Source organism: Capra hircus, chromosome 2 (assembly GCF_001704415.2).
Source record: "Capra hircus breed San Clemente chromosome 2, ASM170441v1, whole genome shotgun sequence".
NCBI lineage: Eukaryota > Metazoa > Chordata > Mammalia > Artiodactyla > Bovidae > Capra > Capra hircus.
The window spans coordinates 73318533-73334224 of record NC_030809.1 but is presented as its reverse complement, the minus strand read 5'-3'; the positions used below and the strand labels follow the sequence as shown (position 1 = coordinate 73334224).

Sequence of the window (15692 nt, the reverse complement as noted above, 5' to 3'; positions counted from 1 at the left end):
TTTTACAATGAAGCAGAGAATGACAATATCCAATGTGCACTTTTAAACCCAAGTTCACCTGAATGGCAGCTGAGAAATGCTCCATTCATAAGGGGCTGGTTTTGACACAAAGGAAACAAAGATGTATACATTCAGGGGAATATCTTAAGTAACCATTTATAATCTCAGCTGATTTTATTTTACTCCAGAGGAGCTGAAAAATGCCCCATTCACAAAGGGCTGATTTTGACACAAAGGAAACAAAGATGTATACATTCAGGGGAACATCTTAAGTAACCATTTATAATCTTAGCTGATTTTATTTTACTTGAGAGGAGAACACATGGAATAATATATTAGGAAATAAATTTTGTTAACGAGCCCTAGTTTCTCAGCACTACTGACATTTTGTGCCAGGTAATTCTTTGCTGTGGGGCTGTTCTGTGCACTCTTGGGTGGTTCAGCAGCATCCCTGACCTCTACCCAGTAGATGCCAGGGGTCCCTACCCTCTGTCACGACAACCAAAATTGTCCCTAGACATTGCCCGATGTTCCCACCGGAGAACCACTGTACTAAAGCAAAACAAGATTCTAGCTGTTACAGCAAAGGCAGTTATCTGGAAATAAATCAGTTTCCCTGGAAATAGGCTGACATGCTGTCCCTTCCACATAGTTAGCACTTAGAACTGAAGAGGGGTGGTAGTGCTTTCCCTTTTCTGAACATGAGGTCCAGTAACCGAAAGCAAGGGAATCTTCTTGGTATACATCACGTGTGCTCCCTCAGCGGTCAGACGTCCAACTTCCTGAGTAAGGGAGACATGGGACTATGAGACCACAGTCCCTCATCATTCCAGAAAGCGAGTAACTTTTACGTTTAGGAAGACGCATATTTTCCAAGTCCTGGAGACTGTTCTGTCTTGTACAAACATATCTCCCAAAAACACTCGCAACATCTACATGCTAAGGAAGACTTTCCTTCTAAGAGGATTTGCATGCCATGTGGGCATGTCACACCTCCAATCCAGTTCCTTTTTTTATCGTATTTTTTTTCAGATGGGGCCTGGAAATCACCCAGGAGAACCAAGGGGCCTCCAAGGGCCCAACAATCCAACGTTCTTGGAAAACTTGGCTCAGTCTGTGGCCAAGAATGCTGTTTAAACCAAGATGTCCTCAAGTAAACTGTCTGCCGTCAGCCCAGGCAGGCATCTCCCTTCCCTGGTTAGCTGAGTACTGACCACACTAGTGACCAAAGCCAAGAGGATGTGAGGGCCAACGTCCTCCCCAGGCAAAGGGAGCTGCCTCCCCTTATGAACCATCTCACAGAAGGCACAGGAAATGAGCCACGTGGCAAAGGGCCTCCCTGTGCAATGCCTCGCTCCAGAAGCGCTTGCAGCCTCTGAGGGGCCCGGGCTTCCGGGAGCAAGCCTAGGATGGGAGAGGAGCCGACACCTGTCACTTTCAACATGCAAAGGATGAGGGGCCCTGCGGGGCAGCCACTATGCAGATGAGCAGGTACAGCTTTGATCAGACACCCAAATACCCGTTGGCCCAAATCCCCACATGTTCTTATTTATTTCTAAGCAGACCCTGTTAAACTGTGGGCACTTGGCTTGGTTATTCCCTGGATCAAAGCTGAATTAAATTACACGGCAAGTTTTTGAGGGTGAGAGGCACGCACATAGGCCGACTCACTTTCCAGAAGCTGTCCACTTTGCCGTACACGAGTGACTGGTTCTGCCTCTTGATTTCGTTGATGTGGTGGATGTCGCTGGAGTTCAAGTGCTGCTCGACCACAAAGCCCAGGAAGCTGTTGTCTGGAGTGTGAGCTGGTGTGGAGAGGACGGGACATGGCAGTTAAAATTCAATCAGCAGGAACAAACACCAACCATTACCAATTTCACTCAAGCTGTCGCAAGCATAATTAAATGTTTTCATGTCACCTCGTTCTTTCTTTACCTGGGAGGGGGTTCAAGAGGGTGGCCTGCTTCCACCCAGCCCCAACTCCACCTTCACAGAGAACTAATTCTCTCCAGGATGGATTAACCCAAGCCCAACCCTGCTTTTCTCAGTGGAAAGTCCATCTGTTTAAAAACCATTCAGCTGTGTCCTCCCCTCCATCCTGTCTCCTCAGCACAAAGACGCTGGCTCCCGACAGAAATGCCCTCATCCAGCTTATACCAACTAGGGGCTGGAAACCTGGAGGAAGCAGGGCCGAGTCCACGATCCCCATCAGGGTCAGCAGACCCTGCACACTCTCCTCCGACTTCAGCGGTACTCACCGTCCAGTGAGCCAGGCAACATCACCTGCACTCTGCACTGCCTCTAAGAATCATTCACTAATGAAAGATGTAATTCTGAATGGATGGATGGAACGAAGACAGAATGAAAGGTGAAGCTCACTGGGCTGTGAACCACTTCTGAAAAGCCAACCAACCTAAGAAAGCATGTCTAGCCTCGAAGACAGACAACTCTGGAAGAGAAAAGCATGCTCCTCTGGATCATTCATCATCTGAAGTCTGCAACTTCTCTATTTTATTTTTCATTTATTTATTCTTTTCTCTTTTGGGTCCACACCATGTGTGGGATAATCTTAGTTCCCCAACCAGGTATCAAACCCTGCATTGGAAGCGCAGAGTCTTAACCACTGGACTGCTAGAGAAGTCCCTAAAACTTCTCTGCTTTAACACCTGACAAAGAGCGAAAGCAAGCCCACAGCCTCCGCAAACATTTATCTCTCATGTCCATAATTGTAAAAAGGAATTTCACCAGAAGGCAACCATCAGAAAACAGTCTCTCTCGAGAAAACAGAGACCTTTCTCTCCTCTCCAAACATCTGGCCAGAGAACCCTGCAGAAGAGGACAACCCAGCAGAGGCCCCACCACAGGAAAAGCAACTGCTTGGCTTGACTTTGACCTGAACAGAACTAAAAATAACTTAAATGGAGAGAGACTGAATATTTAATAAAATCTACACAGCGACGCTCCCACCCTATTCAGTCACAAGTGGGTGGCTGACAATCTACAACCGGAGGCGGAAGCTGGTTCCCGTGTCTTGCTTTGGTTTTCTCAGGAGTCTCCCAGGCAGGAAGAGGGCACAGAAGCCCTTTAAGATGCTCCAGGGATCTGAAGGCCCGGGTCCCCCTCAGGCACCCGCAAGAAGATGAACGAGGGAGCTGGGCAGAGGGCCCTGAGCCGTGGACGTGAACGAGCTGCATAAATACTTGGGATCACCATCCTGTCTCCGAGGCTGCTGCTTAATGGGGGTGACAGAACGAGGAGATAATAGGGTTGTGACTGGGGAGTTGTGTGCGGTCTGGCCAATCTGTTATTTCATTTCTGCGTTTTGAACAAGTGCCCAGAGGCAATGGCAGTGGCTGCAGTTGGCTGGAAAGTAAATTACTGAATAAATTCTACTGCCAATGGGAGGCAATGGTCGCTTTTTTATTTCTCCCCCTTTTGGAAGAGCTGGTGAGGAGGGGGTTTGATGGGATTTAGGGGAGGGGCAGACGGCCTGTGTGCATTTGAAATGTTGATAAGGCAGTTAAAAAAAAAACAAAACTCTTTCTAAAACTTTTGATGCATTGTAGAAATTCTGAAATAGAATCTGATGCTTTAAACCTTGAAATTGTGGTCTTGTCTTCAAAAAATTTATGTGGTGACTAAAGCTCCATACTTTAGATATTAGTTTCTGCAGTTCCGTTATCTAGTCTCTAGGCGGGCCTGTTTTAAAAAATGAAATAATCTAACATCTAAAACACTTAACAGGTTAGAAAAATAGATCAGGTACTAAGGTGCTTTCAAAAAGAAAATGCTCATCAAGACCCAAGAAGAAAAAAATAATTATCTGTTTATATTTCTGTGTCAAAGATTCCCTACAGCTTGAACAATAAGAGGGAGGGGAAGCAAACAATCTTCTCAAAAAAACTTGCGGGGAATGGTGGGCTTTTACCATTTTATGACTGGTCATTTGGTATCAAACTAACTTGGACAGTGTGAATAAAGAATTACACATACAAGCTCTCCTCTTAAGTTTTCATCCACACACCTTACTTCAACTCTTCTCTTGTCCCCAGGTATAAACTTGGGGACTGACAACCAGCAGGAGCCATTTAAGCAGCTCAGGTGAGACTTAAGGAGAAATACGGTAGCACTTACAAACATACTGCCACATTTCACAAGCACCAGGCAGGTCGGCCATGCCTCTTTCCAGGCCACAGTGGACCTGTCCTGGGACACTGAGAGTCTGCAACACGAGCAGATGCTTGCCTGAGATCTGCCGGGCAGGAGACTTGGAAGTAACCAGAGAGCAGGTATGCCTGGCCTCCAAGGAGCTGGGTGTCTGCCTGGTGACAAGCCCTTCGAGAGCCTCCATCTGACATAAGCCTCCTTCCTGAAGCTGAGTATAGTAAACCACAGCCACAAGTGCAGGCTGATGGATCTGCACGGACCTTTCTATGGAGACCTACCCTCAGGCCAAGCTTTGTTTTTTGCTTTGCCTTCAGAAGGGAACACAAACTTCAGCTGTGTTGGGAGGGCTTCAAAGGGAGGGTATTTACATTTCAGGGTAAATCAAAGAAATCCTATCATAAATGAGACACAGGAAATCCTGTACTTTTGGAAATCACTCCATCCTAGGAGGTAAACAAATGAGATTAAAAAAAAAATAGCTGACAATCTGAGCGCTTTATAGTGATCATTTCATTATATCTTTACAAAAACCTTATAACATGTTTGTACAGATGAGAAAACAGAGAGTCACTTAAACTATCCAAGCTGACATGCCAGGAAATGGCAACGTTGGGATTCAGAGTCAGACCAGCTGTTCCCAGAATCCAGCCTCCTTAAAGCACTTTAATACACAGCTTCAGACACCAAGTATCTTATTTTCTGGACTCTGTGAACTGTAATTGTAAACATGCTTTACAGGAAAATAATCTTATAAGGCAGACCAGGATATACATGAAAGAACAATAAAGTATAAATATATATATGGAGTCTTCAGAATTGATGCTTTCTAATTGTGCTGGAGAAGACTCTTGACAGTCCCTTGGACAATAAGGAGATCAAACCAGTCCATCCTAAAGGAAATCAGTCCTGAATATTCATTGGAAGGACTGATACTGAAGTTGAAACTCCAATACTGTGGCCACGTGATGCAAAGAGCTGATTCCCTAGAAAAGACCCTGATGCTGGGAAAGATTGAAGGCAGGAGGAGAAGGGAGTGACAGAGGATGAGAGGGTTGGATGGCATCACTGACTCAATGGACATGAGCTTGAGCAAATTCTGGGAGAAAGCAAAGGACAGGGAAGCCTGATGTGCTGCAGTCCATGGTGTTACAAAGAGTCAGACGTGATTTAGCAACTGAACAACAGCAATATGGAGTCTTTCCTCAGTTTCTTGAGCAACTTATGTTGTATGTATATGGAACCAAGCTGAGTTTTTCTATATGCAGCAACTGGAAGGGACACTGTTTCTGAGCTGACTCCAGCAATGATTTTTTTTAAAAAAGAATTACTGTTAGTTTGAAAAGTGAAAGTGTCAGCCACTCAGTCATATCCAACTCTTTGTGACCCTATGGACTGTAGCCCACGAGGTTCCTCTGTCCATGGGATTCTCCAGGCAAGAATACTGGAGTGGGTTGCCATTCCCTTCTCCAGGGGATCTTTCTGACTTGACACACAATTTAGAGGACTTTTTCTGCAAACCAATTTTATGTGCCAGGTATTGAGGAATTACAACATAAAAATGAGTTTCTGCCCTCATGAAGCTTACCAATTACTTAATAAAAGAGGGACAGATACACCATATTCACCAGGCAGTTATAATGGCCTCTTTGGAAATGTAATTCACAATTTTTATCAAGTTAAACTAAGCCTTCTTTCAATGGCATAAATTCTCCCAGGTCTGATTTTTCAAACAGTCAGTTCTAAACATCTCTAAGAAGTAAAAAATTCATTCTAACAGATGTCTGCCAGTCTCCAACTGCAGCTGGCCCTGCAGCTTTGGGGACCCCCATGCCACCTGGTCACCAAGGGCAGAAATTGCAGGGCCAGCTGGCCTCCCTCAGCAGTCCCACAGCCAGTCAGTCACCAAGTCCAGGGGATGTCAGCTTCTGAAAAGCCATCATCTCCTTTTCTCCTCTTCACCTACCTAGCTATGACCTCATCAAGTCCTGTCAAAACTTCAATAAGTTTTTCTTTTCTTTAAATAGAAACATATTCTCAGTGTATGACTTTTCTCAGACAATAGAGAATGATAGAAGGAAAGAAAGATGTCACCCATCAATTTTACCACCTAGAAATAACTACTATTAGGCTCCTTTTTTTCTAGACTCATGGAGCCTTTTTAATCCTCAAACCAAAATTGGATCTTACTGTACCTATTCTTTCGTGAATTTCTCTTTTCACTTACACAATGTGCCATGGGTATCTTTCTAGGGGTAATAACCACAGTGTCACAGCTTGTTAAAGCAGCACAGTGCTTCAGCGCCTGGATTCTCCCCATTAGATGGAATGCCCCTGGTTCTGGTCTTCCAGCATCGCTATGTGGAACTAACCACCTTTCCCAACCAGCCATGCAATTCTGTTCCATTCAGATAGCCTGAACTGGTGCCAGTCCTGATCCCTCGCCTCCCCAGCTCCCCATGCCTCCAAGGATGGGCGCTTGACCGAGAGGACTCTGCCTGACCATGGCTCAGTTGAAAGATGGGTTTATAACCCAAGTTCCATCCGTCACAGTTGCTCCATGATGAGTGGCAGCTACTTTTGGGGTCAGCATCTTTCTGCTACAGTCACTGAGCTGGCAGGGCGGACATCCTGAGCTGCAAATGCCATCCCTGTGTCTGTGAGGGGACAGCCTGCCTGAGAATAACGCCAAGACAGAGAAATGCTAAGGCGAGATAGGTAGAGACAGAAGAGATCCTCCAAGCCTGAATCCAGCTCTGCCTAAAGCCAGTTTCCTCCCATCAGGAAGCTTCTACAAGCCTCTCATCCTTATCCATCAGAGGGCAGACAGAACAAAAACCACAGTCACAGAAAACTAATCAAACTGATCACATGGATCACAGCTTTGTCTAAATCAATGAAACTATGAGTCATGCCATGTAGGGCCACCCAAGTGGGATGAGTCACGGTGGAGAGTTCTGACAAAATGTGGTCCACTCAAGAAAGGAAAGGGAAACCACTCCAGTTTTCTTGCCCTGAGAACCCCATGAACAGTATGAAAAGGCAAAAAGATATGACACGGAAAGATGAACTCCCCAGGTCAGCAGGTACCTAATATGCCACTGAAGAGGCTGAGCCAAAGCAAAAACAACGCCCAGCTGTGGATGTGACTGATGATGGAAGTAAAGTCCGATGCTGTAAAGAACAATACTGCATAGGAACTTGGAATGTTAGGTCCATGAATGAAGGCAAAGAGTGAACATCGACATTTCAGTATTCAGTGAACTAAAATGGACCAGAATGGGCAAATTTAATTCAGAGGATCATTACATTTACTACTATGGGCAAGAATCCCTTAGAAGAAATGGAGTAGCCATCATAGTCAACAAAAGAGTCTGAAATGCAGTACTTCGGTGCAGTCTCAAAAATGACAGAATGATCTCTGTTCGTCTCCATGGCAAACCTTTCAATATCACAGTTATCCAAGTCTATGCTCCAACCACTAATGCCAAAGAAGCCGAAGCTGAACGGTTCTATGAAGACCTTCTACAAGACCTTCTAGAACTAACACCAAAAAAACACACAAAAATATCCTTTTCATTATAGGGGACTGGAATGCAAAAGTAGGAAGTCAATAGATACCTGGAGTAATAGGCAAGCTTGGCCTTGGAGTACTAAAGGAGGCAGGGCAAAGGCTAACAGAGTTTTGCCAGGAGAATTCACTGGTCATAACAAACACCCCCTTCCAACAACACAAGAGACAACTCTACACGTGGACATCACCAGATGGTCAATACCAAAATCAGATCAATTATATTTTTGCAACTGAAGATGGAGAAGCTCTATACAGTCAGCAAAAACAAGACCGGGAGCTGACTGTGATTCAGATCATGAACTCCTTACTGGCAAATTCAGACTTAAATTGAAGAAAGTAGGGAAAATCACTAGGCCATTCAGGTATGACCTAAATCAAATCCCTTACGATTATACAGTGGAAGTGAGAAATAGATTCAAGAGATGAGATCTGATAGACAGAATGCCTGAAGAACTATGGACAGAGGTTTGTAACACTGTATTGGAGGCAGTGATTCTAACTACCCTCAAGAAAAAGAAATGCAAAAAGGCAAAGTGGTTGTCTGAGGAGGACTTACAAACAGCTGAGAAAAGAAGACAAGAGAAAGTCAAAGGAGAAAAGCAAATATATATCCATCTGAATGCAGAGTTCCAAAGAATAGCAAGGAGAAAGAAGAAAGCCTTCCTCAGTGATCAATGCAAAGAAATAGAGGAAAACAACAGAACGGAAAAGTCTTGAGATCCCTTTAAGGAAATCAGAGACACCAAGGGAACATTTCATGCAAAGACAGGCACAATAAAGGACAGAAATGGTATGGACCTAACTGAAGCAGAAGATATTAAGAAGAGGTGGCAAGAATACATAGAAGAACTATCCAAAAAAGATCTTCATGACCGAGATAACCAAGATGGAGTGATTACTCATCTAGAGCCAGACATCCTGGAGTGCAAACCCAAGTGGGCCTTAGGAAGAATCACTATGAACAAAGCTAGTGAAGGTGATGGAATTCCAGCTAAGCTATTTCAAAGTCTAAAAGATAATGCTGTGAAAGTGCTGCACTCAACATGCCAGCAAATTTGGAAAACTCAGCAGTGGCCACAGGACTGGAAAAGGTCAGTTTTCATTCCAATCCCAAAGAAAGGCAATGCCAAAGAATGCTCAAACTACTGCAAACTGCACTCATCTCACATGCTGGCAAAGTAATGCTCAAAATTCTCCAAGCTAGGCTTCAACAGTATGTGAACTGAGCACTTCCAGATGTTCAAGCTGAAATTAGAAAAGGCAGAGGAACCAAAGATCACATTGCCAACATCTGTTGGATCACAGAAAAGGCAAGAGAATTTCAGAAAAACATCTACTTCTGCTTCACTGAGTATGCTAAAGCCTTTGACTGTGTGGATCACAACAAACTGCAGAAAATTCTTAATGAGATAGGAATACCAGACCACCTTACCTGCCTCAAGAGAAATCTGTATGCAAGTCAAGAAGCAACAGTTAGAACCAGACATGGGACAATGGACTGGAACCAAATTAGGAAAGGAGTACATCAAGGCTGTATATTGTCACCCTGTTTATTTAACTTATATGCAGAGTACATCATGAGAAATGCCAGGCTGCATGAAGTACAAGTTGGAATGAAGACTGCCAGGAGAAATATCAATAATCTCAGATATACATACGACACCAAAATAGGCAGAGAGTGAAGAGGAACTAAAAAGCCTCTTGATGAAAGTGAAAGAAGACAGCGAAAAAGCTCACTTAAAACTCAACATTGAAAATACAAAGATCATGGCATCCAGTCCCATCACTTCATGGCAAATAGATGGGGAAACAATGAAAACAGTGATAGACTTAATTTTCTTGGGCTCAAAAATCACTGCAGATGGTGACTGCAGCCATGAAGTTAAAAGATGCTTGCTCCTTGGAAGAAAAGCTATGACCAACCTAGACAGCATGTTAAAAAGCAGAGACATTACTTTGCCAACCAAGGTTCATATAGTCAGAGCTGTGGTTTTTCCAGTAGTCATGTATGGATGTGAGAGTTGGATCATAAAGAAAGCTGAGCACTGAAAAATTGATGCTTTTGAACTGCGGTGTTGGAAAAGAATCCTGAGAGTTCCTTGGATTGCAAGGAGATCAAACCAGCCAATCCTAAAGGAAATCAATCCTGAATATTCATCGGAAGCCCTGATGCTGACGCCCTAATACTCTGGACACTTGATGCGAAAAACTGACTCATTAGGAAAGACCCTGATGCTGGGAAAGATTGAAAGCAGGAAGAGAAGGGGACGACAGAGGATGCGATGGTTGGGTGGCGTCACCGAATCGACGGACATGAGTTTGAGCAAGCTCTGGGAGTTAGTGATGGACAAGGAAGCCTGGTGTGCTGCAGTCCATGAGGTCACAAAGAATCAGACTGAGTGACTAAACTGACTGAACTGAAACCCAGTTTCAATTCTCAGCGTCACAACTGCCAGTGACAAGCACCAACAAACCCTTGAGACCAAGTCAATTTGACAGAAATTCTAAGACGCCCTACCACACTGGGATTTTTCCAATTTTTGACTGTCTAGATCAACAAATATTGACCATCACTGCACCCTGTGATTTCTGCAGTGGATTTCCAAGTAGTCTCCATATCTCCAGCCTGGGCCTCTTGATTTCTTTCTCACTGCCCTCTAACTCTAGTTCATGTTCTCTGTTGGCCTGACAAGGTATTCTTTGAAACAAGTATGTGACTATGACAGTTTTCCGCTGAAAAGTTTCACTTCCTTCAGGGGGAAGCAGGGCCCAGCATTCGTATCATTCCAGGTCACCCTTCCGTGGGCACCTCTGCTCCATGATGACCTACTTGGGCTTTTAATGCCACGTTTTCCATCTTATTTCCCGCTGGTATGTGTCTGGTGTGTCTATCACTTCCGCTTCCCTTTAAGTTTCAGCTCTCGTCACCGCTCAGGTGAAGGGCTCCCTGACTCTCTAAGACTGAGCTAAGCAACTTTCTTCTTAGATCAGGAAGAGTTAGAGTTCTTGTCATATATCACTATTTCTACTTATGGCTATATACTCCTTGAGGACTGAGTCATGTTTTGTGTGTCTCTGACTCTTGGGGGCCCAGAGCATAGCAGGAATTGAGAAAATATTTTTTGCATGCACAAATGATTAAGCTTGTTGATTAATAATGAATGTTTAATTACCTGGTGTGACTGACTTCATAGGCAGAGCTCCATTATTAGGCAGCAGAGGCCATGCTGCCTGAACCATTTCCAGCAGCACGCTCTTTGCACACAAGCTCCCAAGCCCATTCTTCTCAAGATTCATCATTATCGAAGGTAGCTCACCACCCTATCCTAGAACCTCGCTCAGGCCTGGTATAGTACAGGTGCTTAATGAATATTTATTAAATAGATAAATGAGCATATCTTTTTTAAAAATCTAGGTCACAAAGTGTTGGGAAGAAAGGAAACAAATCAGTCATTTGGGCTTTTAAAATTCTAACATCACAAGTTTCTAAATATCCTCATTCATTCAACATTCAGCACATTTACTGAGCACTTACTATGGACCAGGCAACAGCTTAGGAGTTAAAGATGGACCAGTGAACAGCATAAGCATGGATGAAGCTCCCCTCATTGAGGAGAAAGAAAGTAAATAAGAAAACAGAGTAATTCAGTGAAATACATAAAAATAAACACAACTCGTTTGGTGACTAGTATTGAACTCTAGTTAATGATGTCATGCTGCAATATCCAAGGGTTAAGTGTTCTTTTACGCAAAAGAGAAAAACAAAGTTGGATTGATGGATAGGGAGAAGGTAGACGTATGGATGCACAGGTCATGGAACAAATAAAGCCAACTGTACCTGCGGAGTCCAGGCTGCAGGATTCTACTGTACATTTCTCCCCCGTCCCGCCCCCCACTTTCAAAATATTTCACAAACTGCATAACAAAACGGGGAAGAATATTGGCTGCACGGCATTCATCATGTTGATGCTCATTCTGATGATGATGAAGCTGACATGACAGAAAAAACTCCACCAAAAAAATAAAGTTCCATCACACAAGAAGCCATCTGATTTTAAAAACTGTACACAGCGATGCGATGCTTCAAATTTCACCAAAACTGATGTTTTTTCCCCAAATGGTAGTGATGCTAGGCTCTTTGAGAGATAGGAGGCTGGGATATAGGCTGGGGAAACTATTATGTTCAGTTGAGTTGAAAAGGATGAGCAACTGAACTGTTGACAGAAGGCACACCAGAGCAAATTTTTCAAGTGTCAAAAAGCAATTTAGGAGGGAATGGACCCCTTAGAAGAACATCATTCCTGAAGGCTGAGACTCAGACTGAAGGAACTGCAAGGCTGATCCTATTACTCATTGGTCTTCACAGAAGTAAAAGGCAAGAGCCCTCCTGATCCAAGTTAAAGGCCAAAAAGGCCGTCTGAATCACAAATAGCTCCTCTGCTTGTCAGCCTCTAAAAATAAAGTCGTACATGGAAGCAATGCATCCTTGGCTGAAGCCAGCATGTTCGTCATTTGTATGAAATGAAACTAGCTTGTTTCTAAAATTCCTGTTTTGTCAGGCAAAAGTTTTGGTCTACAAGCCACTATTCTGACTCAGCTGCAAGCCCCAAGCCCCTGGAGAAACTGAGTTAGAATGTCAGCGACAACAACCATCAGTAAGACTTCAACAACTCTGAAAAACCTAACCATGTGAATAAATTCTGCGGGAAGACAAGGGAGAGTAACCTGAGGTCACTAGCCTCAAGAAGCTTCTGTACTCTCAGATTTCTTTTTTTTTAATTTAAGTATTGTAGAATTACAATGTTGTGTCAATTTCTGCTGTATAGCCAAGTGATTCTCATCCCATCTCAATGAGGTGAGGATGAGATGGTTGGATGGCATCACCCACACGACAGACATGAGTTTGAGTGGGTTCTGGGAGTTGGTGATGGACAGGGAGGCCTGGCTTGCTGCAGTCCATGGAGTTGCAAAGAGTCAGACATGACTGAGCGACTGAACTGAACTGAGCCAAGTGACTCAGTTATGTATATATATATTCTTTTTCATATTCTTTTCCATTATGGTTATTAATATCCTATAATGGTTATTACAGGATGTTAAATATAGTTCCCTGTGCTATATAGCGTAATATATAGTGTAATCTTCAGATTTGTACATTGGTACCTTCCTTATTTTTCCCTACATTGTTGCATGGACTAAAAACAGAACAGACATTACCATCCAATTTAATTAAATCAGTAAGTATTTTCTGAATGCCTACTATGTGCCAGATAGTCTTCAAAGTGTTGGAGTCTCAGCGATGAACAAAAGAGACAAAACTCGTACCAACAACTATCAGAATCCGGCAGAGGAAAAGAGAAAATTAACAAAAGTCTGTGAAGTATAAATGCTGCATGGTAAAGCAATTAGAGGAAAAAAAAAGCAGGGAAGGGGTGTAAGAAGTTGCGGAGAAAAGAGTTGCATTTTAAAAAGGGGAAGGGGGTCAGGATTAGTCTCACTGAAGTGACATTTGAGCCACAGACCCAATTTAAGGGAACAATGTTTGGAAGACGGAACAATCAATGCAAAGGTCCTAGAGTAGAAGTGTGTCTGGCCCACCTAAAAACAACAAGGATGCCAGAGAGAAGTGAGGAAGTGAATAGGGAGTAAGAGACGAGGCCAGGGGAGCAGCGGGGCCAGACCCCTTCAGGCCTTGAGGCTACTGGGGTGACTCATCTCCCCCTCCAGTGAGAGGCTACATCACTCTGGAAATAGGAGGGTCAGGATGCGACTGGCATTTTAATTAACTCCATTCTGTGGTTGTGTCTATCTGTTCTTTTTTTTTTTAATCTTTTTAAAAATTAATTAATTAATTTATATCTGTTCTTTATTCATTAATTCAACATGATGTTGCTTCAGATGTGGAAGACTCAGCAGTGATGATGCTCGTGGAGACCACAAGGTGGGATCGGGCTGGCACATGGGAGCGGGGAGGCCAAGGGGCAGGAGCGTGTGGCTCAGGGCGGGAAGGCTTCCTGGAGGACAGCACCTCCCCAGAGGGTGCGCAGGGTGAGGGGGAGGCGCAGGGCGAGGGGGAGGCACAGGGCTCCCAAAGGAACAGTGCATGCAATGGCCTGATGTTGTCCTGGGGGACACCTAAAAGCCGAGAAGAGGCAGGACGACATCAAAGAGGCCAGCAGGCCTGAGGTAGGGTAGCAAAAGGAAAGGGGTTGGAGGTGAAGCTGGGAGGCATTAATGCCTCCAGAGCCCCTCCAATCTGTTCCTCACTCAACTATCATAGCTTTCAAATTTCCACAGGTGCCAAGAAACACTGAACATCCCCCAGCCTGGACTACATGACATGAGCAGCCAGAAGGCAAATTCTCAAAAATTACTTAAGTAAAAATAAACTAATGCAAACAAGACTTTGCCTCAAGAACTGGAAATATTCTAGGACAGTGATATGAACAGTGAGATTGCTAAACAGACTAATAAACGTTACTGAAACTTTTCAATGACAGGAGGTAAATACACACCTGAGATGCAATTTGCCTGAAACCAGGAATGAGGACTCTGGTAATTTCTGCTATTGCTGCCTTCATCCATAGTCTCCACAACAAGAGAGGAAAATAATGCAATTAGATGAAGATGTTTTATCACTGCTCATGTTTTCACATAAGCCAGAAGAAGCTGTGAATGAGGGCATCACAGAGATAACCAGAACACTATCCAAACATGGGATAATTCAAGATGCAAGACACCAACTTCAGGGTTTTATTTTCTCTTGTAAATGGTATAGGCATGTGACTTCTCTGTTTGATTTTTCTGTGTGGGCAGATTTCTTTCATTCCTTTACTGGGGTATAATGCACCTTGTTTGGGACTGAGAAAAACAAGAGCATGCCTTCAGGAGCTTAGTAAAGTATAGACAGCAGATTAAAGGCTACTGACTGAAATAATGCCTAAATATAGGGTCAAGTCCCTAGCAAGTCCAGAAAAAGCAACTGTTAATTCTCAACAAGAAATAGCAAAAGTATCTCCAAATAAATCAAAAGTCTACTTGACAGACTACCCAAAATAGTCCTGGAAACACCAGTTTAAAAAGTAGAACCTTGAGGATTCATATATATGTATTCATGGATTCATATGTATGTATGGCTGGGTCCCTTTGCTGTTCACCTGAAGCTGTCACAACACTGTTAACTGGCTATACCCCAATACAAAACAAAAAGTTAAAAAACAAAAGTAGGACCTTGAGGACTTCCCTGGCGGTCTAGCGGTTGAGACTCCACCCTTCCACTTACAGGAGGCATGGGTTCAGTTCCTGGTTGTGGAACTAAGATCCCACACACCAAGAGGCATGGACAAAGAAAAAGTGCAACCTTCAAAAAAACTTTTGATGTATTAAGTGGAAAATTAACGGGAAAAAAAGGAGACACAAAATTATAGTACGCATGTTACAATGATGTAAAAATGTACCCCTGAAAAGAGATAAAAATGCTTATATTAGGGTATGGGAACCTTCTTCCAAGGGGAGGCTTTCCCTGTTTTTGTGATAGGGTTATTATTAGTAGTATTATTTTATTTGATTGGAAATACAGAGGGAATCATACTTCAAGAGAAAAAATAAAATCCTGCTATTGGGGTGATCTAAAGGAGGCAAAGGTGGTGAGGAATCACAGGGGCACCTTCAGAGAGCAGCAGGCTGTTGGTTGAGGCCAGGTTCAGGGGAAGGGCAGTGGTGGGGGAGGGAAGACGGAGGGTTCAAGAGCTATGCAATGGCCTCTGAATCCAACCCCACGGGCAAGGGGAAGGCGCTGTGTCTGTGAGGAGGAACAGCCTGGTCCAAGCTGAGCTTTTCTGAGCTGGCTCTGGGGCAGGAAGAGGGTCTCAGAGTCCAGTTCAGAAGCCACGCTCAAAGCCATATGAGTGTATGGACAAGAGGGAAAAGCAGGAACAAGAGGCCTGCCCTGAGG

General features: G+C 43.8%; 1 protein-coding gene across 4 annotated transcripts in view; it reads right to left on the bottom strand.

Moving 5' to 3' along the window:
• MGAT5 (mannosyl (alpha-1,6-)-glycoprotein beta-1,6-N-acetyl-glucosaminyltransferase) overlaps nt 1-15692 on the bottom strand; it is a 402706-nt gene that overhangs the window by 111517 nt on the left and 275497 nt on the right. For all 4 annotated transcript variants that reach the window (XM_018062080.1, XM_018062074.1, XM_018062092.1 and 1 more), the window contains one exon: nt 1672-1805. In XM_018062080.1, the coding sequence (XP_017917569.1) occupies nt 1672-1805 (134 nt within the window). The remainder of the gene's footprint in view (nt 1-1671; nt 1806-15692) is intronic.